At 37.9% G+C, this 14,640-nt stretch overlaps 1 protein-coding gene across 1 annotated transcript in view; it reads left to right on the top strand.

Annotated features, from left to right (window-relative positions):
- OGA (O-GlcNAcase) overlaps positions 1–14,640 on the top strand; it is a 33,573-nt gene that overhangs the window by 15,173 nt on the left and 3,760 nt on the right. Inside the window, exons 9-15 of the mRNA XM_026701167.2 lie at positions 1,475–2,085; positions 2,911–3,085; positions 7,439–7,524; positions 8,371–8,475; positions 9,112–9,197; positions 12,361–12,553; positions 13,909–14,068. Of these exons, the coding sequence (XP_026556952.1) occupies positions 1,475–2,085; positions 2,911–3,085; positions 7,439–7,524; positions 8,371–8,475; positions 9,112–9,197; positions 12,361–12,553; positions 13,909–14,068 (1,416 nt within the window). The remainder of the gene's footprint in view (positions 1–1,474; positions 2,086–2,910; positions 3,086–7,438; positions 7,525–8,370; positions 8,476–9,111; positions 9,198–12,360; positions 12,554–13,908; positions 14,069–14,640) is intronic.

The raw sequence follows: 14,640 nt of genomic DNA, 5'->3' as shown, positions 1-14,640 counted from the left end.
ACTCAGGGTGGCATATGTAGGATTCTTGCTCAAACTTTATTTAATCCCCACAATAAAATAGGATGAACTGGGCGAACTAATGAGTTTCCAGGGCTAAGGGTGGACTTGAACTCTGGTGCTCCCAACCCTAGTTTGAAATTTCAAAGTCGTGATAATGATTTTACGGGTTGTAGTATAATGATCCTTTAGTGCAGCAGCCCCCAACTTTTTGGGCACTAAGGATCAGTTCCATGGAGAGAGGTTTTTCCACAGACCGGGGGCGGGGGGGGGATGATTTTGTGTGCTGCCTGCATCCTGCAGGTGGGACTTTGCTTGTTTGTGCAGCCTGATTTCTGGCATGCCACAGGCTGGTGCCAGTCCACAAACCATAGGTTCTCTAGTTTGTTGTGCTTTCTTTTTTGGTTAGGTAGCCAAATCTAAAAATAAGCAGTGTGTTGTGTTTTTTAGTTCATCTGTATAGGGCTAAGAGCAAAGAGTAAGCACAGTGTAAGAATATGGATGAAGAAGAATCTTCAAGAAAACAACCAGAGAAATGTAGTAATATGTAGTTACCATATTACTGAAGGACAGTATTAAAATGATTCCAGTTTCTTTGCTGGACCCAGTTCTGCAGCTCTTTATGTGGGTGCTAGCTGTAAAAACTGCTCACTTGTTTCTAACCCTGCTGATCTGGAAATTCTAAAAATGTTTACATTTTGTTTAAAAATACCTCCTTGGTAAGGTTTCTGCAGAATTAAAATAAACACTTGACTTTGCAATCCAAGGAGAAACGGGGGAAGTTTTGAGTTCCTTTTGCATAAAACCATGCAAAATATTTTAAATTTTATTTGAACTGCTTGAAGTTGAACTATTTCATAACCTACAATTCTATATAGATGTGCCATTGTTACTTGCTTTTCTGACTTCTCAGGTCTGAAAGACCTGTCATAACAAGAATGGATAGAACATCAGATTTTCCTATCCCTGTCATGCTCATTTGCCAGGCTAATTCTTTCTAAATTCAGAGTATGCAATCATTGAAAGCCCCCAAAGAGAGAGTGAGGGAAGGTACTGCAGCCCTTTATCCTACAACCTCTTGCCACACATAACGTATGGGGAAGCCTAAATACATTCTCTTCCTTTATTTGCAGTAGAAGGGAAATGTTTTCTTTAGGGCCAGGAAGAGGTTGAAAATAGAAGTACTTTATTTCTTCACTATTTTTATATTTCTGAGAAAGTTACATAGCTTGATATCAAAATGGCTCAGATTTTAAGTCACAATATTCCAGAAAGATTGTATTGCATTCTTTATATATAAAGAACTAAGAAAATTTTCATGATATGGAAATCAAATAACTGGGACTTTTCAAGAATCTCAATAGCAAAATGAACACTCCATATTCTTGTATTTGTACAAGTGAAATATATGAAAATATTTATGTGAAATAGTTGGATAGGTAAGGATAAAGATTGCCTGTCTGCTCTGTTTTCACAGGTAGGCAAGTGGCCCACAGTGGAGCTAAAACAAGTGTGGTTGATGTACCTCTAATTGCACCATCTGCTTTAAATTCTACCACGGTGGTTACTACTGTATATCAGGAGCCCATAATGAGTCAAGGAGCTGCCCTAAACAGTGAGTCACAGACTCTGGTGAAAGAGGAGGAAGAGAAGAAACAGTTAGATGAGGAACCAATGGATATGGTGGTGGAAAAGCAAGAGGATGCTGACAAGAATATCAACCAAATATTGACTGACATCTCTGAAGCAAAAATGTCAGAAGAGTTGAAACCAATGGATACCGATAAAGAGAGCATAGCGGAATCAAAATCTCCAGAGATGTCAATGCAGGAGGACTGTGCTAGTGATATCGCACCAATGCAAACAGATGAGCAGGTTAACAAGGAACAGTTTGTGCCTGGCTCCCATGAGAAGCCATTATATACTATTGAGCCAGTGGCTCTAGAAGATCTACAGCTACTTGCAGATTTATTTTATTTACCCTATGAACATGGACCTAAAGGGGCTCAAATGTTACGGGAATTCCAATGGCTCAGGGCAAATAGCAGCGTTGTCAGTGTGAATTGTAAAGGAAAAGATTCTGAAAAAGTGAGTGACTCTTTTTTCATCTTTTAGTATTGTGGATGACACAATAACAAAGGAAATTAAGCAAAGCTTCTGAGATAAATTTAATGTAAGGAGAAATTGAGGAAAATGTGCACGCAGACAGATGGATGTTCATTTCCTTGTCCTGTAATTCTCAATCTGTTGTGCTCTAGTTACGTTGAGTCTACAACTCCCAGAATTCCCTGCTATTAATATCCAGTTCCAAACAAATATGTTCAGTTAGGAAAGCTTGTACTATAGAATTTGTCACACTTTGCATGAATTGCTAACTCCTTGGTTAACACTATCTGATGATGGGTATGGAAGAGATAGGTGAACAGATAGGTGAATCTTTCTCGGTGGCAAGGAAGCAAAGTGGGTAGAATTAAGTACAGGTAGTCCTCAACGTACGACCAAAATTGAAGCCAAAATTTTCATTGCTACGCAAGGCAGTTGTTAAGTGAGTTGCATTTTACCACGTTAAGTGTATCACTGTAAGTTGTTAAGTGAATCATGTAATTGTTAAGCAAATCTGGCTTCCTCTCTTGACTTTGTTGAAGCCAGCTGGGAAGATTACAAATAGTGATCACATGACCCCCAGACAGCGCAGCTCTCATAAATAAATGTAAGTTGCCAAGCGTTTGGATTTTGAACGCATGACAATGGAGATGATGCAACAATTGTCAGTGTGAAAACCACGTACGAGTCCCTTTTTTCAGTGCCATTGTAACTTCGAACGGTCACTAAATGAATGGTTGTAAATTGAAGATGATCTGTATAGCTGCTTGATAAAAATGGAACATAAATAACTTGAATGAATTTTATTAGATTGAAGAATGGCAGGCTCGAGCAGCAAAATTTGAAGAGATGTGTAGCTTGGTGATGGGAATGTTCACTCGTCTTTCCAACTGCGCCAACCGGACAATCCTTTATGATATGTACTCATACGTCTGGGACATCAAGAGCATCATGTCAATGGTGAAATCTTTTGTGCAGTGGCTAGGTATGTTCTTTAGGAACCAATTATAGTGTCAGCTAGCATATATGTTTGTCTTCAATTAGCCCACGGGAAAAAGAGAATGTCTAATGTTTTCATATTGGGATCCCGTTGTACTTAAACTACTTTTGTTTTTGTGCATTATTTAGGGTTTCATATTAAACTGGTAATAAAAGCACAATTACCCGAATAGCTCTTAGTTTATATATTTTTTTCTTGGGCTAATTAATCTGAAAGTTTTATCTCTGAAATATGAGTGTTGACTCAGACTGAATGCACACTGGACTACATTATTTGGTATTTTCAAGTTCATAGCAAAATTGGAAATGACACTATGAAATGTGACCATACCTCAGCTATCTGCTGCTTGCTCTGTTTCAATAATGTTATTGCTGTCTTCAACAGAACAGTTGCAGATGTGACCTTTCACTGGGCTTGGCCAAGAGGGAGCCGAGCTTTCTAGCCTTTCTCTGCGCATGCGAGCTTTAGCATAAGGCTATTCTGGTGCAAAAGTGATTTGCTTTGACACTTGCAAGAAGCCTAATTTTGGGCAAGGATAAGAAATTACAGAGCTCTGGAGTCTGCTTTTATGATAGACTGATGGTTTCTGAAGCCAAACCAAGAGCTTTTTTGTGTGTGTCTGCAGCTTTTTTAAAAATTAAATATTTTGGGGAATAGCACCAGCATGGCCTGGGTTCCACTAGTGATCTTGTTTCACTTTCAGGTTTCAATCCAGCTGTAAGGAAATATGCTGTGGACTTGTTTGATGTACACAGCAGGCAGCAAAACTGATGGTTTCTTGTCACCATTTCTGTAGTAGTCACAAATGTCTACATAAGCTCACTGCTCCATATTGGATCAGCCTACAGTTCTTGGATCACATAAATCATTAAGATTATAGTCATAAAATTATATTACAGTAGTTATATAAAATAGAATCTTGAGTTGAAAATTAAGATAGCCAACACTTTGAATTTTTAGTGTATAGATTTTCTGTAATGGGAATGATTTTTCCTAGACAAAGGAATCTTCCAAGGTTACAGCATTATATAATAGCACATGCTGTAAACACATTTTTGTGAGGATTTTAACTTCTTCTGCTTCCACTTTCTCTTTGGATTAGGCTTAGAGATTATTGGTAGCTTCCAGGGAAAAAAAAGAAAATAGTATCAGGCAATCCTTATTGCCTTTCAGATATTTTTCCTATTATAAAGACAAAAAAAAGAGAGATATACCAGTTAGGAATAGTTACACAGTTGGATAAATAAAGTTATTACCTGACAACTCATTAAAATTGTCTGCTAATTTGCTAAGCAAAAATAGCACTACATGGATATGTAGGTTAAAATATATGATTTCTGTTCAAGCTAAAATGCCACTACAGCCACTTTACTGAAGTCAGTGACTAGCCACATCACAATATTAGGCTAGTTTAACAAGATAAAAACTAAATTTGTTCTATAAAGATAACAGTGGCCAATATAAAGGACTAGAAGTATAAACTTTCCATATGACAGCGTTGTATACTGAGGGGAATCTTGTAGATCAAGACTGTCAAACTCCTGGCCCATGGGCTGGATGTGTCACGTGCTGGCCAAGGCCACGCCCGGTTTAGTGAACGGGAAAAAGTCCCAATATGTCATGTGATGATGTAATTTTGACACCACTGTTCTAAATCAACTAATTCAACCCTGCTATGAGTAGGAAAATTGGGTAAACCATGCGTAAAACATATGGCTATCCAGCCTCTTCTTAAAAATCTCCAGGGATGGTGAAACTGCAGCCTCAACAGATAAACTTTCAGCTTCTAAATTTTTAAAAATACAGAATTAAACAATCTAAACTGACAAATCTGTTTTGCCCATAGCGTAGTGTGTAATTTCATAAGTACAAATACAGGCACACACTAATGGAATCCCTATGCAACATAGAACTAATGGCATTGTTTCCATAGGGCAGAAATTGAAGTAGAAATCAATGGATTGAGCATAGGATTCCAAAATACACATTACCTTCTAAATGAAAGATGCTGGGAGCCTATGTGGCCATTAAAATCAAGACTAATGTTGCATAGCAGTAATTTTCTTAAATGAACTGCTATTCTATTTTTCTGTGGAGCTAATCTGGACTAACCCAATAAAATAGTTTCTCAAGCTACTAATTGATTCTTTAAAAAAAAATTTTTTTGAATCTAAAGGCCTAACAAACAAAATTTAAAATAAATAGAATATACATTATTTTATATTTTAGCCTATAAGTTGCTCTACTTGGCAGTAATTAATTACCAATTTTGTATATTCCATGTTCTACTCTACACTTTACCCCTAAAAGGATAAAGGTTCCCCTTGCACATAAGTGCTCGTCATTTCTGGCTCTAGGGGGCGGTGCTCATCTCCGTTACAAAGCCAAAGAGTCAGTGCAGTCCGAAGACGTCTCCGTGGTCATGTGGCCAGCATGACTAAACGCCGAAGGCGCACAGAACGCTGTTACCTTCCCACCAAAGTGGTTCCTATTTTTCTACTTGGCATTTTTATGTGCTTTCAAACTGCTAGGTTGGCAGAAGCTGGGACAAGTAATGGGAGCTCACTCTGTAATGCAGTACTAGGGATTCGAACTGCTGAACTGCCAACCTTTCTGATCGACAAGCTCAGCATCTTAGCCACTGAGCCACCACATCCCTCAACACTTTATCCCTGCAAGTTAATTAAATGGTGAATTCTGACTGACACCAGTGGTTAATGATTTTTAGTTGATATTATTTATCTAATTAAAACTGATTTTTAGTTATAACAACACATAAAATATTAAACTACAACGAACAGAAACTTAAAGCTGTATCAGTGAACGTTCAAATGCTTAGTGGTCCACTGAAGGCTGATTTTCTTACTTTTTCTTGCAATCCAGCTAGCATTCAGTTTATATAACTAGCGTAGATAATTCTACTATGGATTACTAATGCCTTCTACTGTCTTCTTCCCCAATGTGTGCAGATGGGAGAATCTTCAACACAAGTGTCTACTGCTATTGGATGGACCACGCCAGATGCTTTCAGCGTGTCGTGATTAATAAATTTAAGATGGGAAAGTTCTGATTGTGAGGCAGTTCAGATTAGAGTTGTAGGCATGGGCTGAAGTCACATTTGCGCAGCGACTTAGGCATTAACTCTTGATTTTCATTCATACAGCTCTTCATTCATGCAGCTCTATAAAATGTACAATAGTTGAAGTGCTAGTTACAGTGTAATCTCAAAGGAGAAGTATTTCAAGTTACTGTGAAGGGGTTCTGTATAAAGTCTCTGTCTATGAGAGACTAGCAAATAGAAGTAGTTGAAGCTCAAACTGGGCTCTTTGGGTCACGTCAAGCTTGCTGTGTTAAAGGCTTGCTTTTATAATTTGAAACTAAGGAACAATATTTAGCTTGATTCGCTTTGAGACTGCCTGGCTAGCATGATGTGTGTGACTACTGATCTGAGATTGTTACTTGAACAGGAAGTAGATCGCTGTCCACAAGAAGAAAGAAACTTGCGCAGCTTATCTTATCAGAAAACTAGAGGGGTGATATACTCTTCACATCATTTATTTATCTCCTCCTTAAAAGCTTAATTATACTAGTTGGTTTTCCAATATCTTAAACAGAATTTTCTTCAAAATTGAGTCATGGTTTAAAATTTGTAGCTTCATCATTGATTGTGGCAAAAATTTTAAAGCACATGGTAAGGCTGGCTGTCAGAAATTACAGCATTTCTAATATAAATTAGAGCATTTCTAATATAAAAACTGTAATTTAAGCCATTGTTGCCTTTCTTGGTAATGAAATATTTGCTGTGCTGTGTGTTTGAGAAGTAGGTAATATTGGTCTCTAATCTCTGAAAAAGAGGCTTTTGTTCTGCATAGCTGTTTGGGCTACAGTATCCCACACCAGACCTAGTTTTCTGGCAAGATTCCAACCGTATGAAAATGTGACTTCAGACAGGTCCAAGTTTTTTTTTAAGGGCTGTGGTAATGACTAGTAACTGTACATCCCATACTGGGTGAAATTAGACATTTATTTCCTTATATGTTGTATATTTCATGTACCTGTATCAAATGGAGCATCTTAGCAGCTTTTAGCAGTAGTAGACTGTCTGTGCTCTAAGGCTATCATTGTAACATTCTTTTGATTTTATTAATAAAGAAAACAAGCACCTTATGGTTAGGAAGCTGTGTACTGTGCAACATTATTACAGCCCAGCAAGCTCTTGGATAATAGCTCAGTTAGAGAGCTTTTCCCACAAAGTATGTGTTAGCTTGTTGGACATTTTAGTATCTCAGGACAATCCCCCTTCTCGTAACGTTCTCCGCTTGGATCTGATCTCCACAGGGTGTCGTAGTCAATCTTCAGCACAGTTCTTAAGTGGAGACCAAGAACCCTGGGCCTTTAGAGGTGGTCTAGCAGGAGAGTTCCAGGTATCAATATGAATTCACAACTGAATGACATTGTCTTTGTTTGAGAAATCTTTTTTTTTTTGCACATCGGAGGGCTGGAAGGCTTGGTCTGCCGAAGGCTTCCTGGTTCAAAACCCAAATAGCCTGATAGCTTGTTTTAAAATAATTTTCCTCCCATTTCTACAGTAATATCCCAGGAGATGCTGCCATTCCCACGCGCATGCGAAGCGCTGCGGCTTTAGTTGTACATTTCACATTGTTTCTTTGCAGGTCGCACAGCGTTTTTATCTGCGCCCGCAATTGCACAATGCGCGCCTGCTTGTCTTCCAGTGAGAACTCCATGAGCGAAGAGATTGTGATGCAATTGTAGTTAAGAACTCTTTCAAAGCAAACATTGGTTGCATACTTGACAAATCAATTGGAAAATCAGTTTTTAAAAGTTGTTTTTTTCTGTGTTTGAATTTGCTCATGGATTTTTCAGGGGCTTACTTTCTTACCCCTCACAGGTGCTCTCTGCGCACAGCCAATTGAGTCAGCACGTTGTTTTGGGTTAGTGTCTCTGGCCAGTTAACCCTCTTCAGACCAAACCTTTCCTCCTGACACATGGCTATCTTATGCTGAGAACATAGATGAGATTTGGCAAGATAATGCTAAAGCAAAAAATGAGTTTAATGTTAAGTGCTTGTAACAGTTGTGTATCTTAGACTTCTATTCAGATAAAATGGTCCTTACGTTTGTAAAGCCTGCAAAATCCTATCTTCCTCTGGGGTGCCTGCAATACCAAAAGTTATCTTGGGAGTCTGCAGTGCGCACCCAAGAATGTATTGTCTCTTGCTTTTCACTTACATTAAATTTTTATTTTCACAGCGTTTGCTGCCTATTGAAGGAGCAAATGACCTCTTCTTTCAGCCCCCTCCTCTGACTCCTACTTCCAAAATCTACACCATCAGGCCCTATTTTCCAAAAGATGAGGTAACCTAAATTCTTTTGTGGTCTTATGCAAATTTGATTTTTGAGAGAACATCTTGATCTAGGAAATTGTTTCCTTTTTCAAGAGTCTTTTGAATGTCTGAGAAATGTATGGCTTTTATAGGAAAGGTTATTATTGAAGTAAGTTTAAACAATTTACTCAGGTTCATTGTAAATAACATGCAGCCCTGACATTATTTCTACCAACCTTTTCTCAAATAGAATATAGTTAGCTGGATGCTATTGTTTCTTTTAAAAATTGTAAGTATTCTTGATAAGATGCCTGAATCAGAGCTTCACATACCCCTGATACTTTGAAAGCTAAGTCTGAACTAATTTTGTGTTTTGTAATTTCAAATCAAAGAAGATGGGAGATTAATGTAATTAATATCCTTCTAATTCTGTCCAGTGTGTTTCATTGTTGAATGGGGTTTTGAAGAGTAATTTTTTTTCATATAAATCCAACTTAATTTCTGTAACATTCTATTGTCAGTAGTTGCAATATCTGTGAAATATGAACTGTTATGGAACCTTGGTTCTAATAAATGAGCATGTCTGTTTCATATTGGAATAGTATAACTCACAAAGAAGAATACATGTTACAAAGTTTAACATATTTTTTATGTATTGTGTCTTTAGGCATCAGTGTACAAGATTTGTAGAGAAATGTACGATGATGAAACTGATCAGCCTTTTCACAGTCAACCCGATCTAATTGGAGACAAGTATGCATTTGACAGAAATTTGATTGTATTGGCTACACATTCTAATTTTTGTAGTTTTCGCAATTATAGTGACATGGGGTTAACTAATTATTGATCATACATTACAAATGTTTAAGACTCCAGTTTCTGAAAGCAATGAAAAATCTCAGCAAAAAATACCTTTCTTTTTTTTTTGCTTTAAATCATGTTTCTGACTATTGAGAAATAGTTATGGAGTTAGAAGAAAACGAATTTATACTACATGGACTATGAATACAATGTAAACATTTCTCCTGAAGTTAACAAACCTTGGATGACTTGCAAAGCCTAATACTGTAATTTACTTAGAGAGGACTATTTACTTGACATTGCTAAGTTGAGGTGTGTGTGTGTATGTATGTATGTATGTATGTTATTCGGCTTTGTTCGGGTATTTTCCCACGTCATTATAGTTGTGCTTTTAAAGTTGTAGCAACGTTTCGGCAGAATCTCATCTGCCATCATCAGGCTTCTGTATTGTGTTGGTCTGTGAGTCAGACTTTTACAGTTGTTTCAGTTTTAAATTTGGGGCTAGCCTACTGCTGTGCCAGAATGGTTTTTTCTTCATCCTGATTGGTTGGGAATCTTGCTCTGTGTTTATTGGTCTTAGAGTTTGCTGTGTTCTGCTTGATTGGTGTTTCTAATATCTTCTGTCTGTTTTGTGGCTTTGTGTGTGTGTGTGTGTGTGTGTGTGTGTGTCTTGATTGGCTGGCAACATTGTGTTCCTGTATTGGAGGCTTTTAGTGCAGCTTGGCTCTGAGTAAATGGATGGCTATCATTTGTTAGGAAGCTAGGTTTCATCTGGGTGCCTGGTTGGGGTGTGTTTGAGCTGGAGGTATCGGGGGATCTGTTTGTGCCCAGGTGTTTGCCTGGCTAGTGGTGTGGAAATTTTTTTGTTTGTGAGTGCAGGCTTCCAAATGATTGACAGTCTGGTGGAATCATCTCTTCTATTCCTGCTTTCAGGTCTTTTTTAAATCTCTATGGCTTCTCTGATAATTCTGTGGCTGGGGTTTTCTATAGTGGCTAGGGTTTTGGTGCCATTGAAGTTGATGCTATGACCTGTGGCTTTCATGTGTTGGACTAGTGAGGAAGTGTGTTCCAGCTTTTTTACTGCATTTTTGTGTTCATCCAGGCGGGTACTTATTCTTTTATTGGTCTGTCCAATGTATGTGGCCGGGCAAGATGCACAGGGGACTTCATATATGCCTTGGTTTTCCAGGTCAATTTTATTTTTGGGATTTCTAAGGATAGCTGCTATTTTTCTGTCTGTTTTGAAGGCAATCTTGATGTGATGCCTGTGTAGTATCTTACTGATTTTGTCGGGCAGGACAGCTGTTCCATAGGTCTGTTCATCTTCTAGGTCTCCATTATGTCTCAGTGTGTTTTTGTGGATCAAGCCGGTGATTTTGCTTTTATGGAAGCCGTTAGCTGTCAGTACTTTAGTCAGGGTGCATAGTTCAGTCTTTATGTGTGTCTTGTCTGCCAGGCGTTTGGTTCTAGGCAGACAAGACACACATAAAGACTGAACTATATATATATATACACAGTCATAGGGATGTGTAGAATGTTCCGTGCATGGAGCAACCAGTTTCAGGTGACCTATTTGTGGATTGAAATTTTTTGGTGCAGACATAGGCTCCAAATATCCATGTTCCATACAGAAGCATTTTGGGGTTGGAAGAGGAGGATATAGGTAAGATTGTCGGCTGTGGTTAAAGGATAATGATAAAGGAAATTGTTGGGAATCAGGAAGGGAGTGTGTAAATTGGTTGGATATACCAACCTAGAATCCAGGAGTGGCACTTGCTAAATAGGTGGGGAAAGTAAGATGCTGGAAAGATAGGTAGTTGAACCTGTGCATGTGGCATACAGTAGGGAGTGGGGAATGGTTCTTGCTTTATTCATTTTGTAAGAGCCATCCAGATATATTTTTTTCAGAGAAAAAAATGATACCATTCTGAGTTTCAGATTGGCTAAGCAGTTCAGTCAAAACTTTGAAATACGGTGTTTTTCACATTGGAAACAACATTTTCCATGTCATGCAGGCCCCTGATTCCTTGACTCTCACCTTGCTGGGTCATCCTTGCTACTACATTAGTTTAACTTACAATATTAATTGATGAGTGGAAATGTGAAAGAGCCATGTTAGAAAATAAATTAAATTACCAAAGGGAGGGAGAGAGAAGGACTTGGTATGGGTGTTTAGAGATATACAGGTCTTACTAAAAAAAATGAAGATTGATATTAAAGCAGGTTGATTTCTAAAATATAAACATATGAAAAAAAGTTGTTTCATTGTTAGGCTATTTGGCTTAAATAGGATTGTTAGTTTTAGGCCCTAACTGAAGCCATTTGAGATTTGTCTCAACTAATACCTATTGCTTTGTTATTTTTCTGCTGGATGCTTTTCTTCAAGTGGAATGTCTTACTAGGATGGTATGTGTATCTTGCGATTATAATTGTTCAAATCCTCTATCACTATTCCACATCTGGAATTTAATATTAGAATGCTGAGATCAACAAAATATTGGTACTAAAGGCAGACATTTTATAAAAATTCATCTTCAGAAATTTCTTTCATGTTACTGTAGTATTATAATTTAGGGGAAAGAGATTGTTCTGCTGTTCTTTAGTAAATCTAGCTTTACTGTTTTACTTGTCCTTTCCCTCTTTATGCTCGATCTAGAATTTCAAGTTTAAGAAATGGCTAGTTCAAATCTGTTTTCTCACTGTCTAAAGTACCTATCTCCAAAGGCTCTTTAAATCCACTTAGGTGTGGATTTTTTTCATGAACTGATATGGCCCCATCTTCTCTTTTTGCCATTACCTCTAAGTTTTTTTTGAAACCTCCCATAATATATTACCAGATCCTTTAAAGGTTTTAATAGGCAGTTTCATTAGAAAGCACAACACACCCTACTGGCCCAACTAAATGTTTTAAGTTTGAATGTATTGTATAATATGCACAGTTTTTATTTATTTCATTTATTAATTCATATCTTCCAGGTTTTGTTCCCATGCATTATATAAGTGGTTTTGCTTTTCTGTAGATACGTTTTGCGGCTGTTGTCTATTATTTAATGTAGTTTTTGTGATTTGAAATTTTTGTTGCTTTCGGTCTCATTCACTACTCCTTTCCTCTCAGGTTGGTGGGTGGCTTGCTTTCCCTGAGTCCAGATTACTGCTTTGTTCTGGAAGATGAAGATGGCATCTGTGGTTATGCGCTGGGTACTGTTGATGTAACCCCTTTCATTAAGAAATGTAAAATTGCCTGGATTCCTTTCATGCAGGAGAAATATAGCAAGCCAAGCAGCGATAAGGAACTATCAGAGGCTGAGGTAAGTCATGCCAGCTTATTGTATGATATGAACAAGTAATATGATACGTGTTTCAGTTCTATTTTAGTGGGAACAATGTATGCAGGTCCTCCTGTCCAGTGTTAAATTTTAGACTTAGAGTTTATAAATTGCATGTGATAAAAAGTTACTATACATCATTTGCATAATAATTCCATGGCCGCTCATGAAAACGATGCCCATCAAGGTTATGAAAACTTTATAGCTTATGCCAGGGGTGTCAAACTCAAGGCCCGTCAAACTCAAGGCCTGTGATGTGGTCAGATCCTGCCTGTGGGGCCATCCTGGTCCACCCAGTGTGAAGAGGAAAGATCAGGCTGGCGTGGCGCCGGCCCAGTCTACCCAATGCAAAGAAGAAACATGCCAGCAGTTTGGGGAGTGGCGTCAAGCGTCCACCCAGTTGGCCTTGCCCACCTGCCCCCCCAAGGTCAACTACAGCCCTGATGCGGCCCTCAATGGCCCTCAGTGAAATTGAGTTTGACACCCCTGGCTTATGCTTTTGTGTGTGCATGCCTATGAGTGTTGAATATAGTTTTTAAAGATTTATGGCAATATTTGTAAAAAGATCTAGGAATCTCTTGACAAAACCTCTGTCTGACCATTTAACATAATATCCTTTTAAATTATTAAGACATTTATATTTAGACATCTGTATATGAGCATGTTTTAGATTAGCCATTTCATTATTAAACAACACCCATCTGCTGCACATATATCTCCCTCCCTTCCTTCCTTCCAACAAAATCATAAGAAAAAAACACTGAAAGAGAATAAAGAGGAAGCAATATTGAAATGCTCTAGAAAGGAAGTTAGGAATTAGAATGTATAACAAGAATATGAATACATAGGCAAAAGTAAACTTAAAACTTTAACAAAAAGTATTAAGCAAATCTTACTAGCAGCAACTGATGTTAAGGACATCCATATTCCATAACAATGCTGTCTGCAAGCATTTATGTCTTATGCTGCTTGCTTTGTTTTCTATAGTTATTTTCCATTTTTATAAAGAAAATAAAATTCCTATCCATTCACAAGTAATTTATTCATAGGAAAAACATTCTACCTAGTGTAAATATTTTTCACTGGGAAGTTCTTGCTGTTTTTCTAGTCTTGAGCATTTAATTTAACACATAGATCAAATGAAGAAAGGGACATCTTAGCATTCGTAGCATTTGGGAAGTTTAGCCTCTTTTCTATGTGGTTGGGTCAATATTTTGGGCTAACAAGATATTTTGGGCTAACAAAATATTTTGGGCTAACAGCCCTTGTTTAGCAGATGTACATAATGTTTCTAATGTATACTGTTAATAGTAAAAATATGTATTTGTATATTACAGAAAATCATGCTGAGCTTTCATGAGGAGCAAGAAGTTCTGCCAGAAACATTCCTTGCCAACTTCCCATCACTGATAAAGATGGATATTCATAAAAAAGTGACAGATCCGAGCGTCGCTAAAAGCATGATGGCCTGTCTCCTCTCCTCTCTCAAGGCAAATGGTAAACTGCTTGTTGTTGCTTTTCAGGTGACTGGGGTTTAAGAGCAGTAACTACATTCTGCTATAACTTTATACCAGTGGCCCCCAACCCCTGGGCCATGGCCTAATACCAGGCCGCAGCCTGTTCAGAACTGGGCCACACAAGCGGTGGGTGAGCATGTGAGTACATGGCAGCTTGGCCTTGTGCACGAAGCTCCCCTTGCTCAACTGGTACAGAAAAGCATCAAAAAAGGTTGTGAACTCTGCAAGTTGGAATCAGTGTACCATATCACCTTTGTTTGTCTTGAATAGCTTATGTTTAACTTTTTTTTTCTTTAGCTTCTGAGGTCCATGATTTAACTGAGATACACAATTCAGTTTTATATGCCCAGGAAGTTTAAACTTTATGTTTTATATGAAACCCTGAAAAAAGTTCCAGAACGGGTTTATAAGAGCTCCAGGCGTGCCTGAAGTAATTTTCTGGATGCGAGGCAATTTCATGAAGACTAAAAAGCTGATGATACTGCTGTGCGTGATTGGAATTTGGATCAAACTATTGGACTCAATGTACAATGATCTATGCTGTTCTCTGTT

The sequence above is a fragment of the Pseudonaja textilis genome, chromosome 4 (assembly GCF_049901715.1).
Source record: "Pseudonaja textilis isolate UNSWEBS1 chromosome 4, rPseTex1.2, whole genome shotgun sequence".
Taxonomy (NCBI): domain Eukaryota; kingdom Metazoa; phylum Chordata; class Lepidosauria; order Squamata; family Elapidae; genus Pseudonaja; species Pseudonaja textilis.
This window is presented reverse-complemented; position numbering and strand designations above follow the sequence as displayed.